Genomic DNA, 25,143 nt, shown 5'->3' with positions numbered 1-25,143 from the left:
GCGCGCATTTGAATGGCTTTTTTGCTCTGTGTATTTTAAAATCTTCCGCCCAGTCTTATTTTGGTAATTTCATATACAAAGTATTTTTTTAAAAAAGAAAAACTTTGGTCGGTCCGTATCAACAAAAACTTTGCCCTTGGCCTTGAACTGGCCCAACATGTATTTATCGGCAACTGGGCGTTATGAACGAGAACGGGTTGGGACGAGAGAAGAGAAAGAAAAAAGCCTTCTGTTCGTGTTTCTAAATTTAATCGCTTTAGGGCTAAAGCCTCTGGCGTTATCTCTGCTGAATACCGCGAACAAACACATAGACTTCACCAACAGCGACATTAACAGCGACTGTGCCGGCCACTTTACATCACCTGATCGTGAGTCAGTGCTAATCAATACAGAACGCAAGTCTTCAAAAGGTATGCTACCCGAATAATAGTTTGATTTTCCTTACATGAAGGGCGGTACAATATGAGCAAGACCAAACCTTATCCACCCAAAGGGACGTCGTTGTCATATCATGATTTAGGTTTAAAAATGTCGCTAGAGTGTGAACTAGGCATTCCGGCTGGATTAGATTTGCCAAAAAACGGTTTTTAACTCGTGCTAAAGAGCATAGTCGGTCCCTCTATGCCATGATTGCTGGGAAAATCTTTCGATTTAATTAGTGCAAGTTATGCAGTGTAGAATTCCCACAAGTCGACTTTCGCTAATCGACGAACCAGGGAAGTATTACTGGATGGAAATGTTAGAAAGTCTACAGGTATAAAACCAAGCGCATCCGAAGCAGTGAGTACAAGGCTAAATATAAAGGTACATGGTATTCAAATTCCAAACCGTCAAACCCGTACGTGGCAAGGTTGGATAATCAAGTCGTAGTCCGGATCATTTTCAACTTCAGCAAGGAATACGGGGACCAGATGTATTGTTTGCATTCCTTGTCAGTCAGTTCTGAGTATAAACGGTACATTACACGCGCGACTAATAGTTGATAGTTGGGATTCTTAATGGTTTATGTTCTATTTGAAATATTTGTATGTTTGTTTCAAGGGTCCCCAATTAGCACAACAGTGCCAAATACATTTGACAGTCAAACTCAGAAAACCGCGAACACCTAAAATATGTTTGGAATGCTTATTGTGTTATAACCAAGCAGGAGCGAGATCTTGACCACAGAAATTGGTGACAGAAACCCGTAAATACTAAAACATGGAAGGAGCTAAAACCACCTACAACCACCTACAACCACCTACAACCACCTACAACCGCCTAAAACCATCTACAACCACCTGCAACCACCTTCAGAAATCTAAAAATCCACTTAGGATTTTGTTTTTATCATTTTTTAGGCATTTTAGTGTGAAGTTTTGCGCCTCCCGTCCATTTCAAAGCCTGCGTGCACACCGGAAATGTTTTGCGGTTTCCATGGGTGTCTCGTTTCATGTAAACAAAATAAATACTTGACAAGAGCGGTTCAGTTTAGTTTAGGTGTAGCGCAAATAACTACAAATCGATAGGTAGTACCAGAATATAGTTGCCATGCATTTAATTACCAATGCAATTCGCCCAAAGTCACTTTGGGGCCTTGAAAGGCCCCAGAGTAGGCCTCGTCTAAACCCTGAATTTATTCTATGTTGTTCGATACTTTTTGGTTTTTAAAAAATTAAAAAAAAATTGAACAACGTGGAACGTTCAGACGGCACATGCTATCACGCTAAGCTTTCAGTTCGGCGCACCAAAGCAAATAGTTTATCTTGACGAATTATCCCCGATACTGGAACGCATAGCAAGACACACTAAAAGCTCTTGCTCAAGTCCGCTCCGACAGATTATGTCTCTAGTTTAGAAAACTATCAATCAAACTTCCAACTCTTTTCATGTGTTCAGTCTCATTATTTTCTTTAGCTATACAAGAGGGTCCCATAACATAGCTTATTAGCTGTGGTTCTCAGATCGTGACCGCTTAACAAATATAACAACTCTTGCAGGATCAACATTTGGCAAGGAACTGAGGAGGCAAAATGGAATGTATGTATTATATTGCTAATATTCTCCACATCTGATTTTATTCCTACATCTACATCCACATTTTTACATGGCAAAGGTTGCTCATCCCGCCACGGAGTGCATGTGCTGGTACATGTGATCAAGTTAATACAGTGCAAAGTAATACTGCGCTGTGCATGGTGCTCTTAAAAACAAAAAGCAAATAAAAGCATTAAATTCTTGAATGTCTGAAAGGGGTCTCTGGTTTGAAGTGGCGTATGTTGTGTGGCAAGCTGTGGTATTTTGTCATTGTTCTTAGGAAGAAGTTGTTTTGGTAGATCTCTCCTCGTGTCCCTGGGTTGATGTAGGTTGCCTGTGATCTTGTGTGGTAACTTGAAGGCACCTTCAGGTGAGCTGGGATGGAAATTGTGTTTCTGCCATGCAACGATTCGTGAAAAACTTCTAAGGGTTGGCCATTCAAAATCGCAATTTAACAACTATGTCACAATGCTATCTCCCCTTCTGTATCCTCTGTATCACCCTTAACGAATCTGGCGTTTGGCCTCTGGATGGCTTTCACACTCTTCACATCTTTCTTTAGATGGGGATCCCACACAGCTGATGCAAAGCCATGCTCTACATGTGGTCTTGTCAAGACTGTATACGCTCGCTCCTTGATCTGTTGTGGACATTTTTATAGGTTCCTTCTCAGGAATGCCAGTGAGCGGTTTGCCTTTTCTGTTCTATGTTTTATGTGGTGGTCTTGTCAAGACTGTATAAGCTAGCTCCTTGATCTCTTGTGGACATTTTTACAGGTTCCTTCTCAGGAATTCCAGTGAGCGGTTTGCCTTTTCTGCATGATATGTTTTATGTGGTGGTCCCATTTCAGACCATTTCACGTCTGACTGAAGCTCAACTCAAAGATAGGGGTGGTACTCTACTGGTTCTGTAATAGGTAATTAACGAATAAATTACCTATTACAATCGTTAATCAATATTGCTGGTACATGATAATTAATGGTTGAAGAAATTATATATGACCGTGTGAGGCACATTTTACAACCCCCCTCCGTATAATTATGGCACAGTTCCTAAAAGGAAGTTCAATACAGTATCTTGTTCTTGAGCTTTAGAGTCCGCGGAAAGTTCTGTTAAACACCTTAATGTGTGTGTCTGTGATTTAACAATCTACCATTCTAGGGAAAAATATCGATTACGATGTTTTTAAGGAAATCAGAGGAGAAGAAGACTTTGACAGGAAAATGAAGGAAGCAGATAAGGTAAAGGCAGTTTAATGTGTGCTTGCGAGTTATCGGTACTAGCTAGCTCGCTATCGTGGCCAAGGAGAAGTGAGGACTGAATAAGGAAAATCAAATTCCTTCCCCACCCCTACTTCATACTCCTCTTTCAGTCTCAGTCCTACTCCATAGGACACTTTTCGTCTCTCCCAAGGCCTCTTCCGAGTTTAAATCCAAGATGGGGCTTGTGTGATCAAAATGCGCTGCTTTGTAAAAGTACGCTTGCATTGCGCCATGAAAGGGGCCGCTAATTAAGCCACAGCGAACAGAAGACTTTAAAACCTGCAAGTCATTAGGAAGCCTGCTCCAAGAACAGAAAATCAGACTGATTCCAGATACACGACTTATTTACTTCAAATCATTTCTTCTCTTTCAGGTTCCCTCAAGAGGCATTTTTGATGGTATTAAGCTCAGGGTCGAGACAGAGAAAATTAAATTTCTCTTTGGTGCCGCTGCAATGTGCACTGGAAAACGACCTACTCATGCGATCGGCGTTGGAGCCCAGGGCTTCGCAACAATTGTAGCTACGCTCCAGTTTCCTGAGTGTGAGTTCTTCATTCCTGACAGAACTTTCCCGGTGTGCGTTCGACATTCAATACTTAAGTCCATCGATGATGCGATGTTAGATTTCTTGAGCGCTTCTATCCGATTTGCTGATAGTGATGAAGACTCCCCACTTGATATTACAATGTCGACCGGGAGAAGCAGCGTATTGAGTAATGTACAGTCGATATATAATGCGCTGAAAGCTAATCGGAGTGGTAACGTGAAAGACTTTTACCTGGATAGCCCTGACATGTAAGTAAACTTAATTATCTTCGTTGCAAAGAAAACTTTGGTTTCACTTTTAAAAGCAAATTAACGTCTATCCCCATGCGGGGAGAAGAAATTCATTTGATGAGTGATAAAAAGGATAGACGTCTAGTAACTGTCCTCGAGAAACAAAACCGAAAAAAGAATAAAGGATAAGCGAGGTAATCCTCCGTAGAGATCATTTTCCAAAAGTAATTTTAATCAAGTTTTTTCCTAAAGAGGGTAGAAATAGCTAATCATGTGGCGCGAATTTAGCTCACTATATGTGGACATGAGCCATAACGGCTTTACACGCAAATTCATTCTCTACGATGTGGTAACATTTATTTACCTGCACAAGAACTCGGTAAAATGTCTAAGTAGGCCAACGTGGGCCTATATAGTGGATTAACTGTCGTACTCTACTTACATCTTCTCTCAACAAAATAAAGTAGAGTATGCATTGGATAAACTTGTTATACACCTACACAGCATTAAAACGAGTATAACTTTTAGTTTTCAAGAATATGTACACGCGCAAAGAGCTGATAATGGTATCCACCCAAGAGACGCCACGATCCTCGAACGAGGAATTACAAGCTATAAAAAAGGCAATCTTTCTAGGGTGTTGGCACACAACGATGAACGCAAACGCGATAATCGAAAAAAAAATTCTTTCTGTGTGCTTATTCTCCTTTGTTTTCAGTTTAAACTCCGATCTCCACGCGTGTTCAAGCGCGTAAACAAAAAGCTGCGTAATAACGAAGATACCTTTTCACTCTGATGAAGGTGGACAGATGCCACCAAAAATGTAGTGAACAAAACCAAAGAAAAATGCAAATAATATGTACATATATACAAATTTTTTTACATTCTTTCAATAATTAGGTTGGCCAGTAACATAGACGGGCTGCGTCGGGCACCACACTCATTTCATGATCAGCGGTATTACTCAGGATTAATCCTGGGCTTCAACGCTCTTGACCGCGTTGAGCGATATGTCAGATTCCGACTGATTCCCGCTGATGAGTCACCGGAAACAGGTTTGCTGTCAGAAGATGAACAGAGAAAAATATGGTAAGGTTCTACAGCCATTTCAGTTCATAAAGAAAGTAGCTGCGAAGGCAGCTGAACTAAAAATGAGCCACCGCCAGTAGCTAGTTCGCAAATGTTCAATTTTACCATTACACAGTTTTATTTGTCTTCCGCGGATTTTGTTCGTTGCGTCATAAGCTCAACCGATGATTAGCATACAGTTGAACCTCCGGTTGCGACCACCTCTCGTAAGCGACCACCTCTCCTCAGCGACCAGTTTTTCAAAATACCAAAAGTTTCCGAGTTAAATCACTATATTTGGAACCTCTTGTAAGCAACCACCCCTCGTAAGCGACCGCGACCACCCCTCGTAAGCGACTGCGACCACTTTTAGAGCTAAAAGTTTAAAATTTTCCTTTGTTTTCAACCTCCCGAAAGCGAATTTAAAATTAAACTTGAGAAGGGCAAATACCTAGAAGATGTGACACTCTCGTGCGTACATACCACGTTAAGCGTTTTTTGCAGAGCTGTGTGTGTGACGTCAGTTCTTGCTTGGGCTAATTCGACCCAACTCTCGAAATAGTAGTTTTGAATTGAGTAATGGTGAGAAATCACGGTCAGACTAATCCGGCTACAGCAAGGATTTAAAATTAAAATTGAGAATGGCAAATACCTGCATTGTCAAAGGAGTAAGATAAAATAAGATAAGATACTTTATTAACGTGTCGAAGTCGCTAGCATACAATGTATACTCGTATTTCCGACCTCGTATTTCGTGGTTGTAGGGACAATAAAAGACTGCCCTCAGAGACAAGAGCGAAAGACTATTTGAAGGAAGAGTTTAAGGAGAGGATTTCTCGTGGACCAGTCAAGTACAAGCTTCAGTTAACTCTACACGAGGCCAAGTCAGACGACCCACCGGCCATTCTCAATATCGCGAGGTACTGGGATGAGGCTACTCACCCCTGGCTGGACGTGGCTGACGTCACATTGACTGCTCTCCTTACCCCGGATGTTACCGAAGGATTAAAGTTTAGCTGTGGGAATCTGCCGAGTTCTCTTTACTTTCTACCGGCTCGCACTATCTATGATTCCAACTGTATAGCTCATATAAGAAAGGAGGTGTACGAGAGGACACAGAAGATTCGATCAATGAGAAGCTCAAGCCAGGAACCAGATCACGAAGCCACATATGTCATAAGCGTGGAGACTGGTGCTCAGAAGGAGGCGGGAACCAATGCAAACATTTCTGTGTCGCTCACAGGTAAAGGATCTACTTTCATTAGAACTGTTTTTGTCCTCTTTTATGGTCTTACACATTATAAATTGACCTTAACCCATTACGCTGATCTATCTTTGAGTTTTACATTTTCCAAGTTAGATCATTTGTGGTTCTTAAAAGGCACTTTATTTCGGGCCTGGTAGGAAAAATGACTAAATTTAAAACTAACTGAACCTATTTTTCAAGTTTACTGGAATTTAATCGTTTTAGGAACCAAAGGGAAAACAGAGAAACATTCTCTTAGCTCCTGGAAAAATGACTTTGAAGCTGGGCACACAGACGAATACAAAATACAAGCGATGGATGTTGGAGAAGTATTGATGGTTCATCTTTACAATGACGGCTCGGGATGGTTCTCGGACTGGTTTGTGAACAAGATTACCGTCACAAGCTCAAAGCAAGAGGAAACCTTCCACTTCCCCTGTTACCGTTGGGTCGTGGATGACATGGTTGTATTTCAAGGAAAAGGTTAGCCCCTTCAAGGCTTGCAGTTAGTTGGGGCGTAGCGCGAAAAATGCCTCACGAAAAAGGCCTCTGTCTCCTTTTTTTCGCTGCTCCGTTTTTTCGCGCTGCGCCCCAACTAACTAGATTGAATGCCTGGAAAATAATTGGTTGGAAACAAATTGTGTTGGTCCTGAGGGACTACCACTCTGGTTCATAAATAAATTCGTAACTTACGATAAGCGAACCGTATGAACGAACGATCAAATGAATTACGGAACGAACAAAAATTGATCGTTTTTGCTCAGCCATCGGACTCGCAAGTTATGCTAGGCTACAAATCATTGCAAATTCTAATAATAAGAAAGTTTTCAAATAGCCCAAGACTATGAATAAAAGCGTACTCTTTTGCTTGCATCTGGACCACCAAATCTTTAGGTTTAATTTGTTTATTTCTCTACTGAAAAAGAAGCGAAAAATATAATGTCAGAACTCTTTCGCCATAAATCCCAATAATACATCGTTCAGTGCGTTTATCTATCATAGTGGTGGCGAAAGCAATGTTTTCTGTGTTTACGTTCATTGTTTAGAAGTACGAGTAACAAAACACTAATCAAAAGGAATACCAAAGCCACTTCCCTCCATATCCGTAGAACGCCATAATTTAGAGTTTAAATTATCTTTTAGTTTCCCTGAAATGGCGAATGCGAATATATATATCAGGCCTTTCTCCTTGAAAAGCCCGTTCAACTTTTAAATAAAATAATCCACTTTTGTTTAAACATCTAAGTACTAGTCCTAAAGGTTCATTGTTATTTTCATTTGGGTTTGTCTAGCTCTCCTTCCATTTCAAGATCAGCCAGCAGCCATAAGAGGCCAACGCATCCTTGAGGTACAGCAACGAAAAGAGCAGTACCTCTGGGGACAACTCCCCCCTGGTGTGACTGATTTGCCGGGCTTCATTCATGCTCCTAAACACAATGATCTCCCTAAAGACGCCCAGTTTTCCGACGAGAAGACACGATCGTTCCACCATGGTTGTCTTGACGGGGTTGCAAATCTTGGTCTTTCGTATCTGTACACTCTTTGCGACAGCTGGGGAAATTTCGATAGCTTTAAAAAGATCTTCACTGGTTGGACAGGCGATGTACCTAAAATTGCTGACAATGACCTGTGGATGGAGGACAGAATGTTTGGCTACCAGTTTCTCAATGGTTGTAACCCATGTGTCATTGAACGATGCTACGAGTTACCAATTAACTTCCCCGTCACAAACGAAATGGTCCAAAACTTTCTTGACCGAGGGAGGACATTGGAAGAAGAGATTAAGGTAAAACGTAAACTCGTGTTGAGCAAACGTTATTGGCTTGATTTACAAGCAGATTTGAATTTGATGCGTGCTGGCCTTTTTAAATAGCACGGAGTGTTATTTCGTTCACTATTTGGCAATGTAAATTCAAAGAAATTGATCTATTTGTCAAACCCAAGAGCATCCATCCTCCCCTCTTCAAACGTCGAACTTCCATATTGATTGCTGTGAAAAAAAAAAAAAAAAAAAAAACAGATGATGAAATTCCTCACTACCTGGAAGAAACAACGTCCCATGAGTGTTGGAGGTTTGCAAAGGGTTTCCCCGGGAACCAAAGTTACATGTACAACGTTACTGGCAAATTTTATGACCTATGAGGCATAAAAATTGTAAGTCATTAGACAGTATCGTCTGAAGAAATCAGTTTCGTAAATGTGTTTTTCAAACAAGCCAGGGCAAGTTTAACTCTGGCAATCCTCGATTCCAGGGTTACCGGTGCAATACTCTACCGCAGCTGAGAAAAGCAAACTTGGCTAGTCGCAACCTCGCCAAACAGGGTACAATCCTGTCGTATCATAGCATTTCAGAGTCAGAGCGAACAATTGCCAACAACTAGAATTTTTTTCATGCAAGCAGCATGCTTAAGCAGTTATTAGGCTCCAAAATATTTCATGAAATATCTCCTTTTTAGGCCGGCCACGTTTACATTGTCGATTACAAAGAACTCGAGGGCATCAAACGTAGTGGCGAGGACGGCAATTCTACGCTATTTTACGCAGCGGAGCCTCTTTGTTTATTTTACGTGAAGAGCTCTGGGGATCTTGTGCCTATTGCTATCCAGCTGTTCCAACAACCCAGCATGACCAACCCAATATGGACTACTAGAGACTCATATTATGATTGGCTGCTGGCAAAAATGTGGGTCCGAAACGCTGACCATCAAGTACATCAGGTCAGTAAACAATGATGAATGCAAGTTGTTATATCTCGCAACTCAAACACATTTTCCGATTGAAGGGAACGTGTAAAATGTTTGACTCGGACATGATCAGGTCATGCTCTTTGAAACAGCTTCAAATTTGTGTGCCAGCCAGCGTTAAAGAAACAATTTTTTGGCAGTATTTTTTTTTTTTTTTTTTGTCTCGGGGAAACCAGACTCACTTTTTCCTTTGGGGCCAGTCATTAAGTGCTTATTATTCCACGCTTAGCAAAGCCAGAAATGAAATTCTTAATTCAGTTAACTAAACAATTAATTACTCCCTTTAATGAATAATAAACTCAACCTCAGTATTATGCTAATTTTTACAGATGGGGACTCACTTATCCAAAACTCATTTGCTTATGGAAGCGTTTGCTGTTGCCACATGGCGTCAGCTGCCATCAATCCATCCAGTCTTCCAACTTCTGTTTTCTCATCTCCGCTATGTCATGGCCGTTAACACCTTGGGAAGAAATGAACTGATTGCACAAGGAGGTGTCGTGGACAAGACTCTTAGCATATGAGGTGGAGGTCACATTCAACTGCTAGAAAAGACGTACAAGAATTTCAAATTTGAGATGTTCTCTTTGCCAGACATGTTGAAGAAGAAAGGTGTTGATGATATTGAGAAGTTGCCAAATTATTATTACAGGTGAGTGATATTTGTATTACTCGGTAATCCTTCGTAGACAAAGTATAAAATTGTACAGCTTTACTTTTTGGTGCAAAGTTAACCGCGATGCTCTTAACGCCGGCACCCACTCGGAGATATGTTGCAAGGACATGGTGGAGCGACAGTTTTAATTACTCTTGTGACCTGCCCGTTTTTGTGACATTTCTCCTCGAGACCCAGAGAGGAGAAAGTGATAACAGGTTAACAAGATGGAAGCTTAAAATGTGACTGATCATAGATAAGCTTTAAAGCAGTCAGAGAGAATATTGAACAGATCCTGGAGATTGAAACCTTTCAGACATAGGGCTATTTATCAAACAATTTCATTCCCTGATTGGCTCAATATCTTGAAACTGCATGGGAGAGAGAGCCTTAATAGAGGTGGCGGCTTGCTAAAATATTGGAATCCTGAATTAAGGACTTATTAATCATTAATCAGGGGAGTTAAAATGTAGTCAAAAGAGAGGGATTATGAGTCTTAGTATTCATCTGTGGATAAATCAAAACGATACCTTAAGTAACTGCATGACCAATTTATTAGGGATGACGGACTTCGCCTGTGGACAGCCATCTCAGATTTCATCCAGGAATTCATCGGCATTTTCTATCAGTCAGATGATGACGTAGTCAAGGATTACGAAATACAGTCCTGGGTGAGAGAAATCCACGACAATGGCTTCCCTGTTAGAGAAGGTGACGTAGATCGCGAGTTTCCCGACAGTTTGCAAACACGTGATCAGCTTGTTCACATCTTGGTCTGTGTTGTGTTCACATGCTCGTGTCAACACGCAGCGGTCAACTTTTCCCAGATGGAATTCACAGCCTTCATACCAAATGTTCCGCCAGTCATGCGTCTGCCAGCACCCACAAGGAAAAACCAGGCGACTCTGGAGCTCATCATGGATACTCTGCCGAACAAGAGTCAAGCTGGTTGGCATATTGCTACCATGTACGCTCTGACGCGAGTATCAGAGGACGAGGTAATATGCGAAAATCACCCTAAAAAACTACAAGGCAATATTGAGCAAGAAAGCTATAATTCAAAAAGCTTAGGCGCGGCCGTGTTATTTAAAGCTCGATTTAGCTATAAACCCAGGATCAGCGAAAATTTTGATTTCAGTTTTGCAACTTTTCGGTGAGGTTTCTTGTTTTACATCGTTTTTAAGTTCAGTTTTGAATTTGAACAATCTCAAACTACACAAAACATAAGTAGTGAAAAACATTTTTAACCTGGATTAGCGCTAATCGGTTATCTAACAACCCGGCCATGGAAATTAGAGAATGAACTTTGGAGTAAATCCTGAAAAGCAACCATGAATTTTCTTGTGAGCGTTAGCCCAGCAAGGAAATTGGGAAGCACAGCAGTCAATCCTGTTGAAGTCAGTGGGCTTCGAAGCCACGACCTCCTAATTACTGATCATGGTTGCTGTACCGACTGAGCTGAGCTTAAGGGTTATTTCCATCGCTTAAAATTACTATAAGAATTAATTGTCAGCTATCAACTTCGGTGGAAACCGAGATCGAGGTGCTCGGGCTAATTCAGTAGATCGGGCATAGAGGATAGTCGCCCGCCGTCGTTCTGTACTAAATGGGTAAAATTATCAGCCCGGAACAGACTTTGGTAGCTTGACAGTGAACACGCGCTAGAAGTGGTATTTTTCCATGGAGGTTCTCAATCTAATTAATGATTCATCGAGTTAAAACAAAGAGATTCACCGACAACCGTGAACGAGGTTTGGCTTTAATTAGTATAAATTTTGACGATTTTACTATAGATTTTTGACGTTTTTTTTTTGTTTCCAATTTGATGTGGCTTGATGTTATTAGACCGGTATCAAACGCAATTAAAACGTTCATGAACTGTCTCAGCAGTTTTGTCCTGGTTTGTAGCAGTCTTTGTTTTAATGTCTGTGTTCTTTTGTAGCGTTTCATCGGAGACTACTCCCAAAGTCCCCTGATGGGCAGTGAAGTAGAAGATGCTATTTCTCGTTTTCAGTCTTCCCTCCAGAGAGTCTCTGAAGAGATCCAACAACGCAATGCATCAATGGAATTTCCTTATCCTTACTTGTTACCAGAGAGGGTGCCAAACAGTATTGCGATCTAAAACAAAGTGTTGATTAAGGCCTGCTTCTAGATCTTAGTTTTATCCCATCCTAGAGGAAAAGGAACAGTTTTCAAGTTTGTGATTTTGTTACTAGTTTTCAGGCATGCCACTCAAACAAACCAAACAGATACTCCGTATATTATAGCATGGTTAGAAAACGTAGACTAGTGAGACCAGTAAGCTATCTACAAACAAATGGCCACGGTGCTGAACTCGAGACTAACAAGATCCAACGAATCAAACTACTGGCAGGGTAAAGGGCTTGAAGACGAGATCTGCGGCTCACAAGATCAGTGATTAGTACGTCGGCCAAGCTGACTTCTTTAATTAAGGGTTACAAATTTCTACAATACTCAAGAATGACAATCTGTAATTTTATGCGTTATCCCATGATTGCCAATCAACCACGTCAATCAGAAGTTAATAACTTATTATATGACAGAGAAAATCATATCACTGTGATTGGTTAAGAGCAGGCAGATACAATGTATTTTTAATTTGCACTGTAGCGCAAATTGATACAAATGTAAATAATTATTTGCGCTTGAATTCTTACGATTACCTGTACAAATTGCTTTCTAGATTCGGGGTGAATAGTGCTTCGCTAAACACCTCCGTTAACCAATCAGAACACGTGAAAAACACTATTCATTTGTGTGGTATATGAATACTAAAACTGCATAGGCAATGATATGAAGGCGAATGCAATTAAAGATTTACACTGCGAGTTGTATTCGAAAAGTTTCTCAAAATTGCACGAGCTTCTAGGCGAGAACAATATGATAGAATTTCAAATATAACAAGTAGAAAGATTGGCCAAATTTACTACTTCAAAATCTAATACCATACTCATTCAAATTACAAAATTAAACAACTGCACAGAATATGCGTAAATGTTGCTCGATAAGAAAATGGCGTCCACAGAGGCTGAACTGAAGTTTCGTCTCCGCGTGCTTAGTGGTGTTCTTCTAAATCACTTTTTTCCTCCAATGTCTTTAGAACATTACTTTATCAAAATGCCAATAAAGCGTTATTTTAGTAGTGGCTAAAGGATCTTAACAAAGGATGAAAGAATCGTTTCTTTGGGCGGTTTCGCGAAATTTGATGCTCTTATTTCTTTTGTCTTTTGAAATCGAGAAATTAAAACCTTGCAAAATATTGCCTAGCCGAAATCGAGAAATTGAGAACGCTTGAAATTAAGTAAGAAAGTATATTTATTAGAAACACTTAATTGTGATCTTTTTGATATAGGTGACAGAAATAATTACAACCTTTATAAGTTCCGTTAAGACACTTCGGTTAACAGAAGAGCTATAGCGCAACGCAGCTGCTTTGACAATACTTGTTTACGGTATATTCTCACTGAATTTAATAAGAAAATACTTTAAACAAGTATTGTTTCAATGAAGACATAATCCATACCAGCTAATGCAAATCGCAATCTCGTATCCAAGGTGTCTCTTGTAATACATAAAAAATAAACAGACTGTCAGTTGAATGAATAAATATATATTTTGGCACCGTCTGGTCATACAACTCAAATGGACGCTGAGCACGGCTATGGCCTAATTGAGATAATTATTTTCATTTCCCGCCCTAGTTAGTTTGATCTTTTTATTTATTTTCGTTATCGTACCCGGGATTACCGCACCTTCCGCTCCTTCTGGGTATATTACCATCAAGGTTAGCAGTTAATGGAAATCTTAATTGCGCACACGACACAGCTGCCTTATGTGAAAGGAAGGCTCCGTTTCTTTGGCCAATGGAAACGAAAAAAGAAAAAAGCAGCTATTGAATAACGGCAGGTGGATCAACAATTTCATTCGACAGTTAATATTTTTCGGTGCGCAACGAATAAATTTGCAATTGACGCAAGTGAGGAATCTAATGTGTACTTTCAAAACATAACGCATGTTGATTGTGTTAATAATGCTTCGGGATTAATCGGCAACAATTCATTTCTGAACATCAGTTCTGAGGGTAGCAGGAGCCTGTAGAAAGTAACATTTAATTTGACATCAGACCTTTTTACATCTTTGACTATTCCACTGCTGTTAATTAGGGTGCCTCGGATACAGAAAAACACCAAGCAAGTGACTCTGAATACAGGACGTGTCATAAACCATGAACGCGCCATTTGATAACGCCACACAAGCTGACTGCCTCGTGGAAGTTCCTCTCCTTTCACTTACTGGTGAACGAATTGGTATTTTAGTTAACATAATCGCCAATATAGGGCTCATGTTCACGGCAATTTTGGGAAACGTTTCGATCCTTCTTAGCTTTGTGTTTGCATCGTCTTTACGTAAAACTTCGAACTATCTTCTCCTTGGCTTAGCTTTGACTGATCTTGGAGTGGGACTTGTTGTTCATCCATTGTATATCTCTGTGATGTTAAGCGTCTACGCCAACTCTGCACCGCATTGTACTGTTTTGGTTATTTACAGCATATCGGTCTCATTTTTAGCTGGCGTCTCTTTTCTCTACATTGCAATGATTGGCTTGGATAGATGTTTAGCAATCCGCCTGCACCTGCGATATGGACAGATTGTGACTGAAAAACGATCCGTCGTCACACAGGGAGCTGTATGGGTAATAAATGGGTTGCTATGCTTGGTTTGGTTAGCAGGTTTTCAAGTTTACTCCACGTTAGCGGCTGTTGTTGTTGCTATTTCTCTTCTCGGTACACTTGCTGTTTATGTTAAGATCTACCAAGTAGTCAAACGGCATAAAGCTCAAATTCGGGATCAATTGACAGTGCAGTTGTCGGAAATTGAGGTCAGTCGCTTGAAAAGATTGCGGAAATCGGCCGTCAACACTCTTTACGTGTTCTTCGTCTTCCTGTTATGTTATCTTCCCTTTTTCGTCGCCACAGCAATAAACAACATTTTAAAGTCTTCAAATACATCGGTTGTATTGGCCTATGAGTTCTCGGTTACATTGATGCTTTCTAATTCTTCATTGAATCCACTGATGTACTGCTTGCGTCTCCGAGATTTCCGGACCGCTGTTAAGAAAACCTACAAGAGAATATTCTGTTTGGATTCTGAACATGAATAAAACTACAGCAACGCCGAAACTTATAAAGCATGTGAATCGCAATTACTTTAATCTTCTTAAAGATGGTTAATCAGGCTATACAGGTTGTGTATAATTATGACAACAGACGCAATAAAATGTACGCATCATGGCTATTTCCTATTTTCATCAGCGCAGCTCAAGTTTAACTTTAGGACATTTTTATCCTTTTCAAATATCGGCGTCACAGAAGATGAGGAATTAACTATTCTTATTTACTTGGTTAAATGTAGCTTCTTTTAAAGTGGTAAAAATTCAAGAACTCCGTACCATTATTAAAACTCAATATTAATTCAAAATGGTAAAATCTGATTACATAACCATCAACAAACTTCCCTACAAAAACTGTAACTCAATATCTCAAACTCCGTGCTCATTTTCATGCCAAAAGGTTATTAAAAGGGCAGACGGTATAGAAAAATTTAAAGTAAAACGGTCCCTTCATTGCCTTCACTTAGTTTACAAATTACTGGTGAAGATATATCGTAGAATTAAGAGAACCATACCCAGTACCATATGGTAATTTTTCTGAAAGCCTTTGTCAATATGTTTGGATAAGTGATATCTTGATAATCTCTTCAGTTGGTGGTACTTGATATATTTCATTACGTTAGTAGCTCGTGAACATGTGAATTGTTCGTATGTTGTTACTGTTCAGTGACCTGAAAGGCGACAAAAACGCATTTTATGAAGACATGATTGATCATCGCCGTTATACCGCCGCACAACTTAGGCAGTTGTGAAATTAGAGCCTCAAAAAATTCAGGCTTGAACGGGATTCGCCGGCACCATTGACCTCTGTGATACCGATGCAGTGCTCTACCAACTGAGCTATCAAGCCAACTGGGAGCTGGTCACATTGTGAGTTCGCAATATACCCGTTCAAGCCTGAATTTTTTTCAGGCTTTAATTTCACAGCTGCTTAAGTTGTGTATTACTGCGATGATCAATCATGTCTTCACATCTTTCACCGCAATTCAAATATATGATCTTTCATCTACGGGTATATTACGAATTCCCAATGTGACCAACTCCCAGTTGGCTTAATTGGAACCATTGACCTTTGCGATCGATACCGGTGCAGTGCTCTACCAACTGAGCTATCAGGCTTCCTGCTGCATTTGGGACAAATTTCCTCGGAGATTTTTCCTTCATCGTACTTGATTTTCATGTACTCGACAACGTTTTCGCCTTCTTCAGTCGAAGGATTGGCAACATGGTCTAGACTGTGATAATGTTCCTCGGCCTCTTGCCCTAAGAAAGCCATCCAGTTGAGGTTGTGATCTGTGCTAGATGTATCCTGGGCTTATTATTCGCAAGCCACCCTCGCCTAAACCAATATTAATAGGAAAGTGCCTTTTAAACATATTTCTGTTGACTTTTGTGGTTACGCATCGCAGTCTATCTTTTATTACTATTATTTTTTATCAGTCAACATTATGATTATCGTCATTGAGCGATACACAGTCTCAGGGATCATTGTGGGGTTGATAACAAGAAAAACGGGGATAATTTCGGGGTCGATTTGGGGGATCATTTCAGGGTTGGAGATCATTTCGGCGTCGGGACCATTTCGGGGGCTTTACACATGGCAGACGTCCCTACAAAAAAATTTTTTGCTTTTTCATTTTGTTCGCTCTAATCTGGCCTTGCATACGGCTGGCTCGCTCGAGATTTCAATTGACCAATCAGGATTCAGCAGGCGGGAAAAACTTTACTCTCCTGACGTCAGTGGAAAGGCATTGAAATCATGCAACTTTTGTCACTGGAGATGACATTAAATATTCACGAAAGGGGATTTTCAATTCACAAAACTATATCAGATTGTAAAAAGTGAAAAATATGAAACACTTTGTGTCTCAAAACTTCTACTTTGGCGCCAAAGATGGGTCGCCGGCGTCCGGCATGGCAACTCGCTCGTAGTTCGTCGAGTGTCGCCAGGTACGATCATAGTTGTCTTATGTTGAACAAAATATGTTGTTCCTCGTCAAATTGAACACGGAATTCTCAAGTTAACTACTTGAAGAGGCCAAAGCAATTTTAGCATTGTCTTTATTTTTGTTAAAAATGGGTATTATCATGTCATTTCGGTAGGAAAGCCGAGTTTTGAGTACCGCTCGTATTTCGGGCGCAGCCGCCGTATGCAAGGCTGTAGTTATTAAAAATGATCGTTTCGGTATTTTTCTTTTCATGGTAATGTAAGCCCAGTACACATGATGTGAACTGTGATTGGCTCAAAAGTAGATGAATTAACATAACTCGATGTAGACTGACTCATTGGTTACCACACATTACTACCAATCGTGACAGAAAGTCTCAATGGGCTTAAGCGCCAACCGTCTAATGGCCAAGAAGTTAACCGCCAAATATTTTTTACCGTCAACCGTCAAATGAGCAAGCCAACTGATATTGGCCGTCAAACGTCTTAGATATCGTTAATTAAGAAGTAAACGATTGACTCAAATGGGGTCAAGTTATATTGTTCATAAATGACTGTTTTAATATATCACAATAATAAAAATATATGCAAGCCTTTAGCTAGTCTCGTGAGCAAGCGATTAATATGTCCAACGGTAACAAAGGTGATGGAATTACGCTAATTAGCCACATAGTGGAATTAAGACCGAAGTCTTAATTTTTAATACAAAACTTATAGCAAAGCTGTATCTTTTTTATGAAAAATTACGGCCAAATTTGCACTTCAGTTTTAAAGTCATTCCGAAAAATTAACCGTCAACCGTTAAATGACCTAAAGTTTAACCGTTAACCGTCAAAACGGCCAATTTTTTACCATCAAACCGTCAAAGGGGCTCTCTCCATTGAGAACCACGTGACAGCATCCGTTTTTGTGCCAGTTGCAAAACCGTGAGGTCGATAAACAGTCCTGAAAAAAGCATTCGAATATCAGCACGTTTCAGAGCCAGTACTGACGTCACGAAAACGTAATGAAATATATAAAGGTACCACTTATCCAAATATATTGACAAAAGCTTTCAGAAAAATCACCATATGGCACTGGGTATATCTACACAAGTAAACTAGAAACCAAGAAAAGGCAATGAAAGGACCGTTTTACTTTGAATTTGTCCATACCATCTGCCCTCATAATAACCTTTAGGCATGAAAATATGCATTGACTATGAGGCGTTCTTTCAGCTCTTGTAGGGAAGTTTGTTGATGGTTATGTCATCTGATTAAGCATTTTGAACTGATATTGGGTTTTAGTAACGTGTATGGAGTTCTTGAATTTTGATCACTTAGAAAGAAGCTGTAATTAGCCAAGTAAATAAGAATAGTTAATTCCTCATCTTCTGTGACATCGAGATTTGAAAAGGATAAAAATTCCCAATGATGAATACATTTTATGATTGCGCCTGTTTTCATAATTATACACATCGCGCTTTGGCGCTGCTGTAGTTTTAATCGTCTTCAGAATCCAAACAGAATATTCTCTTGTAGGTTTTCTTAACAGCGGTCCGGAAATCTCGAAGACGCAAGCAGTACATCAGTGGATTCAATGAAGAATTAGAAAGCATCAATGTTATCGAGAACTCATGAGCCAAAACAACCGATGCATTTGAAGACTCCAGTATAATGTTGTTTATTGCTGTGACAACGAAAAATGGAAGATAACAGAGTATGAAGACGAAGAACACGTAAAGAGTGTTGACAGCGGATTTCCGCAACCTTTTCAAGCGACTGACCTCAGTTTCTGAAAACTGCACTGTCATTTGATCCCGAATTTGAGCTTTATGCCGTTTGACTACTTGGTAGATCTTAACATAAACAGCAAATGTACCTGTAAGAGAAAGAGCAACAACAACAGCCGCTAACGTGGAGTAAACTTGAAAACCTGCTAACCAAACCAAGCATAGCAACCCATTTATTACCCATACAGCTCCCTGTGTAATGACGGATCGTTTTTCAGTCACAATCTGTCCATATCGCAGGTGCAGGCGGATTGCTAAACATCTATCCAAGCCAATCATTGCAATGTAGAGAAAAGAGACGCCAGCTAAAAATGAGACCGATATGCTGTAAATAACCAAAACAGTACAATGCGGTGCAGAGTTGGCGTAGACGCTTAACATCACAGAGATATACAATGGATGAACAACAAGTCCCACTCCAAGATCAGTCAAAGCTAAGCCAAGCAGAAGATAGTTCGAAGTTTTACGTAAAGACGATACAAACATAAAGCTAAGAAGGATCGAAACGTTTCCCAAAATTGCCGTGAACATGAGCCCTATATTGGCGATTATGTTGACCAAAATACCAATTCGTTCACCAATAAGTGAAAGGACAGGAGCTTCTTCCACGCATTCAGTTTGTGTGGCGTTATTTGATGTCGCGTTCATGATTTATAACGCGCCCTGTGTTCAGAGTCACTCGCTTGGTGTTTTTCTGTATCCGAGACACCCTAATTATCAGCAGTGGAATCGTCAATGATGAGAAAGGTCTGATGTCAAAAGGTCGCAATCCAGCGGTTCCGGGCTCGAGTCTCGCTCTGACCACTATCTGGATTTGCTGCACGGTATTCCCGAGCTCAAATCCTCGGCCACGCTTGTAAATAGTCAACTGGTTTCCCTCCAGCCAGCTGGGACTCTTAACAATTTTATGTTGAATTTGAATAATTTTTTTCAGTTGTTTGTTTGTTGCGGCCCACTAGCCTTTGTGCTATATTAAAACACTGCCGAAAGGAAATAAAGGTAAATAAAGATATATTATTTTTATTATCTAAAGGCTCCTGGTACCTTTTTAACTGATGGATCCCCAAGAATCAATAAAAATCAGCATGCGTTATGTTTTGAAAGTACACATTCACTTGCGTCTCACTTGCGGACAGAAGAATATTAACTGTCGAACGAAACTGTTGATCCGCCTGCCGTTATTTGATACATTCGTTTTTTTTTCTTTTTTATTTTCATTGGCCAAAGAGGGTGGCCCTCCTTTTCATGTAAGGCAGATGTGTGCTGTGTACGCAATTAAGATTACCATTAACTGCTAACCTTGAGGGTAATATATCCTCAAGGAGCGGAAGGTATGGTAATCCTGGGTACGATACAGGAAATAAATAAAACTGAAGATCAAACTAACTAGGCACGAAATGAAAATAATTATCACAATTAGGCCTTAGCCTGGCTCACCGACGATTTGAGATGTATGAGCAAACGGTGCCAAAATATATATTTATTCATTCACCCGACGGTCTATTTATTTTCTATGTATTACCAGAAACTCCTTGGATACGAGATCGCGATATTCATTATGGATAATGTATTCACTGAATGTAATAAGAATATTTATTATATGGCTTTGGCTTGTGGCCGATATAACGCGCGCTCTGATTGGTTAATTGTCACTGAATTGTAGGGCATTATTCTCCCGTAATGCCCCGGGCCGATTACGGATTATGCAAATTAGGAAGAGCCCGGCTCGGAAAATTCAAGCGGATTGAAACGATGAAAGCCGATTAAAAACAGTAAGAGAGGTAAATTTAATTCCGAGTAGCTAAAAGTTTAGGGATTTTTCCTTACTAAAATTCATATAGAAGTCGTTTTTGACTTACCGGTAACCTTGGCGAGCACTAGTGAAAAGCAATCAAAGTTTGCCGAGTGTTGAGTAAAGCTAAAATCGCTAAATGAAAAACACCATCGGCAGATGTGTCACGTATCCTGAGCAGAAAACCACGAAGAAACTTATAAGTTATCATCTTAGTCACAATAATTACCGAAATATTGAACTCCGTTTCAGTTCTCATCAAATAGATTCCCTCGCTTCAACACAAGAGAGTGAAAATCAGCTTCCAGGATCATCAGATGTCAACAATCGGGCGGTTTCTGTCGGTAGCAGTATTTCTGATACCTGCAGGAAGTTTTAGACGTTCACAAAGCTTGAAAAGTTAATCCATAAATCCCAGAATGAAGAAGGCCAAGATATGTTGTCGAAAGCGAATGCGAAGATCGAGTTATTCTGAGCAGTGCATTCTGAAGCATTAGTATTCGTCTGTGTGCCCAGCTTCAAAGTCATTCTTCCAGGAGCTAAGAGAATGTTTCTCTGTTTTCCCTTTGGTTCCTAAAACGATTAAATTCCAGTAAACTTGAAAAATAGGTTCAGTTCGTTTTAAATTTAATCATTTTTCCTCACCGGCGCGAAATAAAGTGCCTTTTAAGAACCCTCAGTGATCTAATTTGGAAAATGTAAAGCTCAAAGATAAATCAGCTTAATGGGCTTAGGTCAATTTATAATATGTAAGCATATTAAAGAGGACAAAAAATAGTTCTTATCAAAGCAGCTCCTTTACCTGTGAGCGACACAGAAATGTTTGCATTGGTTCCTTCCTTCTTCTGAGCACCAGTCTCCACGCTTATGACATATGTGGCTTCGTGATCTGGTTCCTGGCTTGAGCTTCTCATTGATCGAATCTTCTGTGACCTCTCGTATACCTCCTTTCTTATATGAGCTATACAGTTGGAATCATAAATAGTGCGAGCCGGTAGAAAGTAAATAGAACTCGGCAGATTACCACAGTTAAACTTTAATCCTTCAGTAACATCCGGGGTAAGGAGAGCAGTCATTGTGACGTCAGCCACGTCCAGCCAGGGGTGGGTAGCCTCGTCCCAATACCTCGCGATATTTAGAATGGCCGGTGGGTCGTCTGTCCTGGCCTCGTGTAGAGTTAACTGAAGCTTGTACTTGACAGATCCACGAGAAATTCTCTCCTTAAACTCTTCTTTCAAATAGTCTTTGGCTCTTGTCTCTGAAGGCAGTCTTTTATTGTCCCTACAACCACGAAATACGAGGTTAGTCTCCTTTGACAATGTAGGTATTTGTCATTCTCAATTTTAATTTTAAATTCTTGCTGTAGCTGGATTAGTCTAACCGTGATTCCCGCTTTGGATTGCCGCCATTAGTCAATTCAAAACTAGTCGAGCGCAACTTGGAGAGTTGGAATTAGCCCAAGCAAGAACTGACGTCACACACACTGCTCCGCAGTAAAAGCTTAACGTGGTATGTGTGCACGAGAGGGTCACATGTTCTTCTCGAGTTATAAGCGACAATATATCTCCTTTCCCCATATGCTATGCAATTATCATCGGTTGAGTGTATGACGCCACGAACAAAATCCGCGGAAGACAAATGAAACTGCGTTATGGTAAAATTGAACATTTTGCGAACTAGCAAATATTATTCTTAAAATATTACTTAGAAAAACATACAGAAAAATAAAAAGAAAGGTAAATGATTAATGATTACTCAGAAGGGGGACTTAAAATGATTGATATAGCTTCCTTTAATAGAGCTCTCAAAGCCACATGGATAAAGAAGTATCTAGATAAGGAAAAATATGGAGGTGAAGTAACAATAACTGGAAACCTAAACATAAAAGACAGTCCTAGCATTATTAAAGTATCAGATCCTTTTTTCAAAGAAATTCTTGGAATCTGGTCAAAAGCCAATTATGAAGAAAAGATTGTATCAGATTTTCACTTTCGGTTATCGCTCTTATGGTATAATTCACTTATAAGAGTTGGGAATAGACCAGTGTTTTTCAAATAATGGTCCCTCAAAGGAATAACAAAAGAAGAACATTTATGGATGACTCCGGAAAGTTTCTCCCGCTCACTGCTTTCAAACTATACACGACCTGACAGCCCGACCTTTAACCTTTCTTGGTATCATTTCTTCAATAAAACGCCTTCAAAGATATATAGCCCATAATATCAGAACCTCGATTAAACATGAAAGTGTCTTGTCAAAATTTTTAAAAAGCGAGAAACCTAGTAGACTAGTATATAAGAAACTTGTATCAGGAAAAAGTGAACCACCCAACAGAGTCAACAAAAGTGGCAGGAAGACGTCACTCTCACAACAAAACAAGGGCTCAACTGGAAAGAGATTTACCAAATGGCTTTTCAATGTACAAAAAGCACAAAACAACTTCTTGAAAAAAATTGGTCTCGTCGATAGCGAGAAAGGTACTTTCTGCGAAAGAGAAACAGAGAAACTTGCACATTTATTTTGGGCTTGCCCAAAAACTCAATATTTTTAAACCAATTTTAAAGTATGGCTACAGTCTTGCCAAGACATTGCCAAAGAGACGCCCTTAGAGCCTGATACAGCACTGATACAGCACTCCACATTAACTCCTGCTGCTTAAATGCTAAATATTACATTTGGCTATGTAGACAGAAAAAAATGTTCTCCAATATTAAACGATTTCTTACTGTATTTAAAACATATCTATGAAATGGAAAAAAAAGTGGGAGCCTCTGTTGCCTCTTTTGTAATCTCTTGACAGCTTGACCCTAGTCCCCTGAAAACGAAAATAGAAATGAAAGGAAAAGAAACAAGGCGCATATATACCATGCATATTTTCTTTATTTCGCAATTTCGAATTTAAATTACTGACAGAGGTAAACTGGTATGATCTTGCTGTGCTAGAATTGTAAGTAGCGCAAGTAATCTAATTATGTTGTATTGTAAGCAGTGTAAGTATTAGTATTGTTAGTAGCGTGAGTATACGTATTATATAGAGTGAGTGTTAGTATCGTAAGTAGCGTAAGTAATAAGTTTTTGTAAGTAGTGTAAGTAACTACATTAATATTGTATTGTAAGCAGTGTAAGTAACAATTAATTAAAAAAAAAAGAAAAACATATTGAATCAATAAGAATTAAAAGATTCTGATTGGCTCATTTTTAGTTCAGTTGCCTTCGCAGCTGATTTCTTTATGAACTTAGATGGCTGTAGAACCTTACCATATTTTTCTCTGTTCATCTTCTGACAGCAAACCTGTTTCCGGTGACCCATCAGCGGGAATCAGTCGGAACCTGACATATCGCTCAACGCGGTCAAGAGCATTGAAGCCCAGGATCATTTGTGAGTAATACCGCTGATCATGAAATGAGTCTGGTGTCCGACGCAGTCCATCTATGTTACTGGCCAACCTAATTATTGACAAAATATAAGAAATTTGTATATATGTACAGATTATTTGACTTAAATATTTTTTTGTTTTGCTCACTAAATTTTTGGCAACATTTTTTGGTGGCAAAAAAATGTATGTTCGTTATTACGCAGCTCACGTTTTTGTTTACGTGCTTGAACACGGTTGCAGGGTTTTAACTGAAAACAAAGGAGAATAAGCGCACGGAAAGAATTTTTTTTCGATCACCGCGTTTCCGTCCATCGTTGAGTGCCATGGCTCTAAAAAGGTTGTCTTTTTTATAGCTTGCAATTCCTCGTTCGAGGATCGTGGCGTCTCTTGGCTGGATACCATGATCAGTTCTTTGTGCGTGCACATATTCTTGATAACTAAAAGTTATACTCGTTGTAATGCTGTGTAGGTGTATAACAAGTTTATCCAATGCATTCTGTAGTTTATTTTGCGGAAGGAAGACGTAAGAAGAGTACGACAATTAGTCCACCATAGTCCCATGTGGGCCTATTTAGACATTTTACCCAGTTCTTGTGCATATAAATAAATGTTACCACATCGTAGAGAATGAATTTGCGTGTAAAGCCGTTTAATATCGCTCTTCACATACAAGTGAGCAAAATTCGCACCACATGATTAGCTATTTCTACTCTGTGAGAGGAATTACTTTTGGAACATGGTCTATACGGAGAATTACCTCGCTTATCAGCCAATTTATATTAATGTCTAACCATACACCCCAGGAGTGAGAATAAATCAGGTCACTTCTGGTCACGGATCACTTCCCACATATGAGTTACTCATGTCGGATGATCCCGCTCAACCAATCAGCATCTACCATGCACGTGAAATCTTGCACTATATAATCACATGCTCAGCCGTGCACAACACAGTTCTTGCACTTTCTCATTCGCAGAACCAAAATTTCCCTCCCACCCTTCCCTGTTTTATCCCTCTCTCTATGAAATGAGACAAATATGTGTTCCTTGAAATACAAGTAGGTCTTGTACATGTATTAGAATACAAAGGTATTGCAGTGAGAATTAAGGTTTAAACAGTAACTCCAAATAATGACTTTATAAAGTTTGACAATGAAATTATACAATAATAATAAACCAGGTAGCAGGTTTGCAGAGGTTTTGTAAATAATTAATAACTGTGAGGTTATTTCTCTCATTACAGTGATAATTTCAGTTTAAAAGTATTGAACTTTATTGGTGTTTAATAAAGATGGTT

General features: G+C 39.7%; 4 protein-coding genes across 4 annotated transcripts; 2 read left to right on the top strand and 2 right to left on the bottom strand.

The window, feature by feature from the left end:
* Positions 1-157: 157 nt before the first annotated feature.
* On the top strand, positions 158-12,341 carry LOC145497439 (allene oxide synthase-lipoxygenase protein-like). Its single transcript, XM_081477243.1, has 13 exons — positions 158-410; positions 2,678-2,704; positions 3,178-3,257; positions 3,652-4,073; positions 4,956-5,144; positions 5,888-6,366; positions 6,595-6,852; positions 7,662-8,155; positions 8,826-9,086; positions 9,443-9,608; positions 9,645-9,765; positions 10,328-10,766; positions 11,711-12,341. Exons 1-13 carry the CDS (start codon positions 158-160, stop codon positions 11,888-11,890), a joined length of 3,369 nt encoding a protein of 1,122 aa, XP_081333369.1. The 3' UTR covers positions 11,891-12,341.
* A 780-nt stretch (positions 12,342-13,121) lies between these two features.
* On the top strand, positions 13,122-14,957 carry LOC145496669 (octopamine receptor beta-1R-like). Its single transcript, XM_081476401.1, has one exon. The coding sequence runs from the start codon at positions 14,015-14,017 to the stop codon at positions 14,948-14,950; it is 936 nt and encodes a 311-aa protein (XP_081332527.1). The 5' UTR covers positions 13,122-14,014; the 3' UTR covers positions 14,951-14,957.
* Positions 14,958-18,387: 3,430 nt separating this feature from the next.
* LOC145496668 (octopamine receptor beta-1R-like) lies at positions 18,388-19,555 on the bottom strand. The gene has a single exon (XM_081476400.1). It carries the CDS (start codon positions 19,324-19,326, stop codon positions 18,388-18,390), a length of 939 nt encoding a protein of 312 aa, XP_081332526.1. The 5' UTR covers positions 19,327-19,555.
* Positions 19,556-20,963: 1,408 nt separating this feature from the next.
* On the bottom strand, positions 20,964-24,748 carry LOC145497438 (allene oxide synthase-lipoxygenase protein-like). Its single transcript, XM_081477242.1, has 4 exons — positions 24,708-24,748; positions 23,729-23,917; positions 21,273-21,751; positions 20,964-21,043 (listed from the first exon to the last, which is right to left on the bottom strand). The coding sequence occupies exons 1-4, from the start codon at positions 24,746-24,748 to the stop codon at positions 20,964-20,966; spliced, it is 789 nt and encodes a 262-aa protein (XP_081333368.1).
* Between the last annotated feature and the right edge of the window lie 395 nt (positions 24,749-25,143).

This window comes from Orbicella franksi, chromosome 9, assembly GCF_964199315.1.
Source record: "Orbicella franksi chromosome 9, jaOrbFran1.1, whole genome shotgun sequence".
NCBI lineage: Eukaryota > Metazoa > Cnidaria > Anthozoa > Scleractinia > Merulinidae > Orbicella > Orbicella franksi.
The sequence above is the reverse complement of the archived record's forward strand: the minus strand, read 5'-3'. Positions and strand labels throughout refer to the sequence as shown.